The 10168-nt window shown below is 39.3% G+C and overlaps 1 protein-coding gene across 2 annotated transcripts in view; it reads right to left on the bottom strand.

Annotated features, from left to right (window-relative positions):
* prdm5 (PR domain containing 5) overlaps positions 1–9921 on the bottom strand; it is a 33992-nt gene extending 24071 nt beyond the window's left edge. The window contains exons 1-8 of one of the 2 annotated variants that reach the window (XM_069522467.1): positions 8914–9921; positions 7324–7407; positions 6595–6717; positions 4727–4895; positions 4404–4581; positions 3503–3595; positions 3247–3368; positions 2553–2632 (exon numbers count right to left, since the gene is read on the bottom strand). In XM_069522467.1, coding sequence (XP_069378568.1) covers positions 2553–2632; positions 3247–3368; positions 3503–3595; positions 4404–4581; positions 4727–4895; positions 6595–6717; positions 7324–7407; positions 8914–9012 — 948 coding nt within the window. In that variant the 5' untranslated portion in view covers positions 9013–9921. The remainder of the gene's footprint in view (positions 1–2552; positions 2633–3246; positions 3369–3502; positions 3596–4403; positions 4582–4726; positions 4896–6594; positions 6718–7323; positions 7408–8913) is intronic. The other variant, XM_020080719.2, reaches the window with a different exon arrangement.
* Positions 9922–10168: the final 247 nt, after the last annotated feature.

Genomic DNA, 10168 nt, shown 5'->3' on the forward strand with positions numbered 1-10168 from the left:
GAGCAAACAGGAGTTAGCAGTTTCTGTCTTGATGACAATTTCAAAACTTGCCTGTTAGAGGATCAGAGTCTACACTGGTCAACTGACACTGAATCTTGTCTCTTTTCATTAGACCGATGTCGACAGACACAAAAGTGTTGAGAAGTTTGAATTCTTTTTCTGCTGTAGAGTGTAACTCCCATCATTTCACATTCAATCACTCCCGGCTCCCAGCTACAATAGCATATGCTAATGCAAAGCAGCTCCTCTTGTCACGGCTGCTACTGCAAAAGCTTGTTCAGCTAAAATATGATAATGGCAGTTTTAAGCTGCTTTGGAACTAATGTGTCATTATGGAAAGTTCGACAACTCTTTGGCCAGAATAATACTTAATGCCCCAGCGTTTTTGATTGAAGCTATAGAGCACACCAGATTGTTTTAGACTAAAATGTGTCACGTTTATAATAACACTTTGTTTGAGTTGGACTCAATTCCTCAAAATGTCATGAAACACTGGCCTACATTAATGGAAACATGTTTTGACTCACTGATCTCTTTCTATAAAAGACAACGGTTCAGACAATAGAATGAGATTTCTGCTATCATGAGCCACATAATAGAGAAACTGGCACATACACACATGAGGAGGCCACACAGGAACTCTACACACTATTCCTTTTTTAAAACACCCTGGAGAAATGCAGAACTATGTCAACTTCCAGGTGACTTTACGTGCTGAACAGTTTGATGATAAATAAGAGGATGGGGATTAAGGCCTGTTGATTAATCTGGGTGATAGATGTTGGCAGGGGGAAATTAAAAGTCACAATTAGGATAATAAATGAAGAATTTAAGTTAATGACAACCAATGAGACAAAGTGTTTGAGACAACCTGTTAATTAATTAAATGTATTAAAGTGTTGTCCTGACCTAGAGTAAAGAACTTCTGAAAGTAAACTTGAGAGAGGTAAATGTTTAACACTGCAAATGATCAGCGCACAATCGTCTATCAAATGTAGAAATAGCCTCTTGGGGCAACGGAATATATTATTATATTTTGGGGTTTCCAGTTTAGACAACAGAGACGCCAATTTCCACTCACTCATTTTATTATACGAATAGAAACATTCCCTATGCAAAACAAAAACAGTGATACTTTTTTTAGGTGTTTTAGGTCCACGCGACATTTTGGTTCATCTCTATTAACAGCTATTAAAAAAACAAAAGCAGATGCATTTTGATCAATGAGTTCTGCTTCTTTTGTTCTCCACATGGACTGTTTACCTGCAGGCAACCAAGGCCTGCTCAAGTGTGAGTGGTCAAACTAGAAAAAGAAACCAGGCGACCTCCGACTGCCTAAAGATTCAGAATATTCACAGGAATATACACTTTTTCTGCAACGCACCATTAAATCATCCAGAAAGGCACTGCACATGGTGTGATGTCACACATAAGTAGACATTAATCATGATCATCGTGATCACAGAAAGCAGAGTATGAGAGTGATGTGACAGTTCATAGTCTGTTAGTGATAATATGATAAATACAGGGATAAAACACACTAAAATAACAACATGCATAGTGCATGTACTCCTACTAAAAGTCGAACGAGTGAATCAACTCAGACAAAGCTGAACATCTCTGACCTGAGAATCCACTATAGCCATCTGTGGACTGCAACGAAACAGGAAACGCATGTTTGAATTTGTCAGCCTTCTGGGCTTCAACAGAAGTGAGTGGGAGATCTGATCATTTTCCAGAGTTGTAAAACTGAGTCTGCGAGTGCTACAAACTGTGCAGCAGTGTTTTGGCATCTGATAAGCATTTAAACACAATCTGTTACAGCAGGACGTCCTGATTGTATTTCATTATCTCTCTGGTACCTTAAAACAACGCACCCCCACCAACACAACCTTTTTTCAATCTGAGTCTCCACTTATACACGCTAGCTTTTTTTATTTTTATAACATACACCATAATTTAAATGAAATTGAATCTTTAAATCAAATAAACTTGGCCTACTTTGTGTGCAACAAAGGAGTGTAACCTGGAACAGGAACTAGCCCCTGAGAATTGTCTACGACAGCAAATGTCAAAGCTTTCCTGAACTGAACAGAGGCTGTTACTGTTAATACACAATACTAACAAGTATTTGTATTAAAACGTTTTAAAATACTTTTTAAGGAGCTGCATTCAAATCTGTAATCCATCAGAGAGAGAGAGAATCCTGATGCCAGGGCTTAAATCTTATTATCTGCCAATAGAGCCTCTTAAATTTCACAGGACCTGCAGGATGAGCTCGTGAAAAAAGAAACCAACCCTCTGCTCTGTGTCACCCAGAATGAATTTGTAACAACTTGATCATTCACACAGGAATAGCTGCACAGAGTGAGCTCAGAGCGATTAAAAGGTTAGTCTAGGTTATAGAAACAGTGGAGAGTGATGGGTTCCACTTTAACAGCAATAAAGACGCTTCTCTGTAAAAATAGATCATGCTAAACTGCCTAAGCTAAGAAAAGTCTCTCCGATCCAATGCAAAGTATTAAGGAGTGATAATTGGAGCTGACTCTCACCTTTCTATGTTCCTGTAGATTCAGAGAGGACGAGCATTTCCTGTTGCATATGGTGCATGTGAGTTTCCGTCGTGCACTGCCTGCAAAAGACAAAGAAAATTACTAAGACTTTACTTTGGGACATCAAATGGACATTGATGACAACATGACAATCATCACAGAGCAACTAAAACATTTTACAAAGTCTCACCACTATTTGGGACCCTTCCATTAGGCCCGTCTGAATCACATGAACCACATCTGTCACGCCTGCGCCACTTCCACCCACACACACTCACTCACTGCTTGTTCTAACCACACTGGTAAAACATAAAGGCCCAGATCTTGACTTCGTCAGCCTCTGAGATAAAAGTCTTAATCTCGGGTTGATACTTCATTCCCCCGCTGCCCTACATCCCATCATAAATAGCTATGGAAGTCCAATTATCTGAAAGAGTGAGCAGCCCCAGAACACACAGGTCAGCAATTATGGAGCACGAGTAATTAGAAATGTGTCTCAATATTGCAGAAATTTTACTGATCAAGGTCAAGTGCTGTTACTGCCGCTCCTTGAGTGCTGAGGCTGCTAATGGACAATTAACATCATTAGACGATGTGTTGCAAAAAAAGGAAAGGGCAACACATTTGAATATGTGGGTAGAAAGAGGAAAGGAAAATCATAGAGAGACAAACAGAGAGAGAATCAGATGCCAACCTGTGTGAACATTTCCTTTATGCTTCTTCAGGGCGTCCTTGCTCTTGAATCTTTTACCGCAGCTCTCGGCTTTACAGATGAATCTGGCATCTCCTTTACAGGCTTCCTTATGCTGTTCATAACTGTACACAGGAAACAGAGGAAGTAGAGGAGAGCTTCATAAGTAGCAGAATAATATGAAGAGTTTGTACATGTTAAAATGTGTGTTTTATGTGTATATACATGTTATAAATCCCCATTTGATAATATATTTTACCTTGATTCTGAGCTGAACGTGTTGTGACACAAGGAGCACTGATGAGCTTTAGAGTCGCCTGATGGATCCAAAGACTCTGAACAATGCAACACACTGAGGAAAGATTTCAAATAAAAACCTATTAGATAACAAGTCAAGAGCAGGCACGGTTTTCAAGATCAATTCATTTGCATGAGCTGAAAAGATCTATACAGTTTTGTTTTATAAAAATAAAGCTACAGCCAGCAGCAGCTTTCCACCATGAAAAAGGTGATAGAAAATTAAGCATGAGTTAAAATTATTATTATTATTATAAGACGGTGTAACAATAGCAAACGTATATATGTATATATATATATATATATATATATATATATATATATATATATGACACCTTTAATCCATGCAAGAACTGTGACATCATTGAGTCTCCACTAGTTGTGGTCATGACAAGACACCAGTAAAAGGTAAACAAACAAGATATTAAGTGTTTTTTGGTTGGAGATGCAACTAACCACCAAGCTACTCTAGCTGTCCCCCTATCGTTATGCTAAGCTAAGCTAACTGCCTCCAACCTCATAATCAACAGACCAATATGAGTGGGGTATCAATCTTTTCATCTAATTATCAACAACAAAGGGAATACGTGTATTTCCCAATATTGTTTATTCGGAACAAATAAATGCATTTGTGAATGAATGAATGGGACTAATTTGGATTATTAATGTTTTCTAAATCTGAACCCTTCAAAACTACTTTATTAACTTAACTCATACTCTAAGATCTACATTTGCACTAAATTGACCCAAGTCATTAAGAAACCTGAAAAAGGTTTCTTAATGACTTGAGATAACGTGCTTTCACAGCAAAAGTAAGATAAAACAGCTCTACAGCCAGTTAATTATTGGAACAGTGGACCCACTGGCGCTGCAGAGCTTGCTTGACGGGGAACTTCTTGCCACAGTTTCTGCATTTGAACTCCTTCTCCTCCATGCTGGGCCTCTGGTGCAGACTCTGGAGGTGGGCGGCCAGGATCTCCTCACTGGGAAAACTGCTCTCACACAGCAAGCAGGGGTGGTCCTCCTTCTTTATGACTAGTTCTGTAGAAATGTGGTACACACACAAGCATGTAAAGATCCACAAGATGAATCTATACATTTCTGTTGGATAGTTTTATGTATCAATCATACATTTTACTATTATGATTACATAACATAGAAATGAGGATATACAAGTTCACTCTACCCATTTCAACAAGATGCTTGGCATCTTTACTGTTCTCATCATCATCTTTGATTATCTCCTCCTCTTCCTCCTCCTCCTCTTCCTCCATATCACTGTCCAGGTAGCCTATAAGGAGCTCAGTGTCTGTCTCAATGTCATCCACAGCCAAGTAGAAGATGTTTTCTCCATCCTAAAAGATAACATCATAGCAATCATTGAGCAATCACACAACACTAATGATGCAATGGAGCATTGGCAAGACTGCACCTTACAAATTTTAGAAGAATGCAGATAATGAGAAAAGCACTCTTGCTAAAATGCAGCTATATCCATTTATGGAAATGCACAGTGAGGAACTATTAAGACTGACTGAAGGCTGAACTCATTATACCCAGAAAAGATTCTGTTATGTCCTCATTGAGGCCACAGGTCAAAACCTCAAACCCTTAAAAATGTTGTCATTAACTTCCCTGTCCTTACAGGTCATGCTAATAAAATCAAAGCGTCATTTAGTTTTAAGTATGGGATTCTAAATATACATAAATAATGATTACAAAGAGGAAAGCTACACAATAAATGTCAGTGTTGATGGAACACAGAGCTTTAACACACATGGATGACCTTTAAACGACCAATCACTTTGGGCATTCGGATATTAATGGAAGGAAGTTGGCCCTAAGACCTGCAATTCTCATCTCTTCATTCCACCTCTATTTTTCTTCCGCCAAGAAAGAACAATCTTTTTTCATCTTTTGCACGTGAGTGCAAGAGGTGAAATTACCCAGATCCAATGCAGAAGGGTTAGAGTTAGGTTGTTTATGCTTTCAATTCTTTGAGATTTTCTGGTCTTCATAGGCCTGGCTACTGTTGTTGAGACACTACTTGCCAGTAAAATAACTATTTTACTATTTTAAGGAGCCTGCATTCCCTTGAGGATTAACAATAACAATCTTTCAGCAAAATCTCAATAATTGTTTGTGTCCTAAAAGCTAAATACAAATGATGATTACACAGTCTCTTGTCCAATTTTACATGCAATATATACTAATTTACAAAATAGCTCACATATCTGGATACAAGAAATGCTAAATGAACAACATGCATACTCTAACATGCAAATTCATCAAATTAATTGTTTCCTTTTGTTTTTTAACCTGTTGTGAATGTATTTAATTCCTAATGTTCAGTTTTTATTTTTACACATTTGTCTTATTTATATATTTCTGTAATCTGTAAAACTGAACTCAGGTGGTTATCTGGGATGTCTTACAGAACAAACAAACAAGGTGATAAAACAATATCAATAATTATCATTATAGCAATATAATTTTGAACAATAGCAACACAACAAAAGTCGTATTTATATAATAAAGATTTCAAAATCTGTTCAGTTTTGACGTTGAAAAAAGTAACTAACAGCTTATTTTATCTGGTTGAAGCCTCTTTTCCACTGACACTAATGCTCACTGACATCTTACGTTTGTCTGAAATGCTCAGATTGAACTTCAGGGCATTGGTGCGTAAATAGTCACATACATTTGTGTATCTATTGTTTATTACACCATGGGAACCCCACGCAACGGCATTTTTTAATTTGTGTTGTGCAAGATGCAACACTGGCACGAAGGGGAAAGAGGTTCTCAGTTTCTGGCGCATTTGTGACATTGAATATCAAACTCCTCTACTGGCAATGGGAAAGGAGATATTTGTGGGTTTAGTCGCATTTAGGGAAACCTGTGTTTACTTGCTAATTTTGGTCAAAATTTTGTCCAAAATATTTCTCTTGGGGGTCTTTTTACAGCCACATTTGAAAAAACAGCATAACTTTGTCCACAAATGTTTATTTCCTGTTCAATATGTCAGCAAAGGATTAGTTGAGAGAAACAAACCTGTATAGCTGCCAAGTTCTTCTGCTCTTGCGAAGGTGCCTGATGGACAAACCGCAGCCAGTTGGCATGCCGTGGATTACTGGCATCCAGGATATACAGAACATCTCCTTTGCTGCCACGGACCTGAGGGAAAAAAAACAATGACCGTGTGAGTTGTTGGAAGTAATCAATTGATTCTTCTTCTCTTGTTGCTTTCATGCTTTGTCTTCTGACAATCAAAGAGTGTTTGGCCTTACATATGAACACCTTATCATGTCTGCACCTCACAATGTGGCAGCTACAGATAACTACATCACAGCATTCGTTTGAGTCGTTAGTGGCTTCCCCTGAGACAACTCAGTTTAAATCTGTATGCCAGTTTGATGTGAACATACTTATTTGTTGTCTTTATGGAGAAAGATGGAGAACGCAGACTGTTTGTACACACATGCAAGCAGTCTGTTTATCACAGCTGTCCTATGCTCAAGGACGTGCTTTGCAAAATACATGCTACAAGGAGGCACTGACTCTGTTAATGGACATCATAGAGAATTCATACAGCTTTTATGTGTATGAGGTTAGTGTCTAAAGAGAATAATGTATGCTGTTTCTAATCAAAAGACAAATTAAGTCATAGCATGACAAAAAAAAAAAGGATATAGATTTGTTTTAACCACTGATACTTTTGCACCTGAAACCTTCATGTGTGTGCAGTGGTGTAGGAAGAAGGCAGGATGAGTGTTCGTTCACCTCCCACATCAGCCTGGTGTCCGAGCTTTCATCCAGCTCACTGGGCAACTTCTTCTCACCAGCAAACGGTCCAAACTTTTCCCCCTGAAAGACAAACAGGGAACAGAGTAACACAATCTGGCAACCAGAATTAATGACATTAAAGCATTATTAGTGGACAGGCCAAACCATGATTATCATATCCACCTACTAATTCCACAAACATCTGTCTCTGGGTCTGTCTGTCTCCCTGTCTGTATGTGGAACACATAACTCGTGAACCATTCATCTTATTGACCTAACACCTGGAATTTATATTGAAAATTGCCCAGAGAAGTGCAAGGCCAAGTTTGGTGCAATTTGGACACTTGGTACCTTTTCATTCATAATATTTGGATGCAGATCTTCCATCAAAGCAACAACATTCACATACTCACTTCCTGTTTGTCAATTTGTCTTCAAACTAAAAGCACAGTTGGCATCTTTGGCTGATTTGTACTGGGCTGTATTTACAGAGCTTTTACTTTGAAAAATTGTGAACTTGGGTCTGAACATTTTGATTGTTTAACAGACCTCTGAAATAGCTGACATGCAATGTATGAATAAATAACACAAGCTCTGTAAATCATTCAAACTTATATATAAACTACACACATGAACAGTAAATAGTCTGTTAAGTGGTCTGTATTTATATAGCACTGTTCTAGTCTTGATAATCACCCAAAGCACCTACAGTGTATTGCCATTCACACACACATTCATACAGTGTACCTATGGGAAGCACTTTTTCTATGAGGGCAATTCAGGGATCAGTATCTTCCCCCAAGGACACTTCGGCATGCAGATGTGGCAGATGGGGCAGACTGGGATTAAACCGCTGACCTTCTGGTCAGAGGACGACCACTCTTCCCCCTCAGACGTAGCCACCCAATGCAACTTCAGTTTCATTTTATGAAAAAAATTGACTATAAATTCTTCGCTGCAGATAAACCAGGTAGGATGAACACACTGTCCTAGTATTATAAATGTTGGATGGCTTGGGGACACAAAGGACATTCTTCCTTTTGACTGTCCAATGAGTGGCAAACATGCAGGGGGGGGGGGGGGGGGGGGGGGGGGGCGGGGTCAAAATGTTGCATTCAAGTTCCTCATGTTGTGGTCCAGTGGATTAAAATGACAGCATCCTCCTGAATGTGACCCCCCCTCCTCACACTGACACATGAACCCACTCATCTCCCGCTACACGTCCTCTGCCTCACAGGACCCCTCCATGTCTCTGACAGGACACAGGCACAACGTCTTCCCTTTGAAAATGTTGGGAAAAAGTTGAAAAGCTTATTTTGAAGCAAAACCGCCATGCAGTGCACGAGACGGGCGCGCGACCCTCCCCTTGAACACATAGTTGCGCAGAGACCGAGAGAAACCACTGGAGTTGTGTAGCTACGTGGCACTTCACGTCAGAGCAGCCTCTGTGTGAGGCTCACACTGACAGAGACTACACAGCAGTGAAAGCCACACAAAGAACACAACTTCGGCGCTTCTGAAACGTCTACAAACTCCCACACATCGCTCACAGTCGGTTAGAAAGTTGTTCAGCCGCACACAACAAACCTTTTTCACTCGCCTCGCCGTGTACAGACCGATTCCATCCTGGACCTTTGACGACTTCAGAGAAAACCTGTCTGGCACATACATGCCCAACATTGTCATTACTCGGGAAACGCGTCCTCCGCACACAGTCGGCTGGATGGGGTCAGATATGTCGGCGGAAGTGGACGAGCATCGTCACTTTGAATTAGCAGCGGATCGTTTCCTCACGGAGCAGAAGGTCCAGGTTGAACTTCTGTGGCTGCTGCTGCAGGAAGACGACGCTGCGTCCTGATTGGTCCAAAGTTTGTAACCAGAGGCTACAGAGTAACCTTTTCTCAGGCTGCTCTCACCGCACAACGCAGCAGCCAGCATCACCGTTCACTCGGGTTTGCGTGCACGTACTTCACTTATTACCACCAAGAACAATATGAAACTCACTCTGAGAGTCAACAAACTTAATAAAAACAATGCAACAGGCTGCTCTCAGTGCACAACGCAGCAGCAGAGACACCCTGTAGTCATCAGAACTTGTATGAACTGGCATGATGATATGATGGTGATGACAATATCTGTTTAACTTCTTACCATGAAGGACAAGGTATAACCACCCCTGAGAGTCAACGAACTAATGATGACATATTATGTACAGTGAAAACAATGTAACTGGCTGCTCTCACATCACAATCAAACAGCAAAGTGATCCCAGCTACTCTGCTGTCATAACTGTATACAAACACTGCATCTATCATATGTACTTAATGATATGACAATAATGTAAAACCTCTCTACAAACTATATACACAGTGGATCTTATATTAAATAACATGATGCTATGATGATGTTGATAACCAATTACCATACAGAACAATTAACTCTTTAAGTGTGCATTGTTTGGTCTGTCTGTGAAATTCAATGACTTATGTGCAATCCATTTCACTGAATATGTTCTTACACTGTAAATATTCTGTTAAGACTGTATATATTATATATGGCAGTCATTATAACTGTACTTTTAATTCCGTCTCTATTTTTATGTATATTTATATTTCCTTTATTAAAAAATATGTAATGTCTATTTTTAACTGTGCTCTTTATTACTACATGGCAAATTTCCCTGTTGTGTAGCTAATAAAAGATTTTCCTCTCTTATCAGACAATAACATTACTACCTATGAGATAAAAAAAACAATAATAATACAATATTCATCTTAAATACAATGCACCATTCACAGTAGACTGGCCCAATTCAAAGCACCAAAGATACACTGAGATCACA

The sequence above is a fragment of the Paralichthys olivaceus genome, chromosome 3 (assembly GCF_024713975.1).
Source record: "Paralichthys olivaceus isolate ysfri-2021 chromosome 3, ASM2471397v2, whole genome shotgun sequence".
NCBI lineage: Eukaryota > Metazoa > Chordata > Actinopteri > Pleuronectiformes > Paralichthyidae > Paralichthys > Paralichthys olivaceus.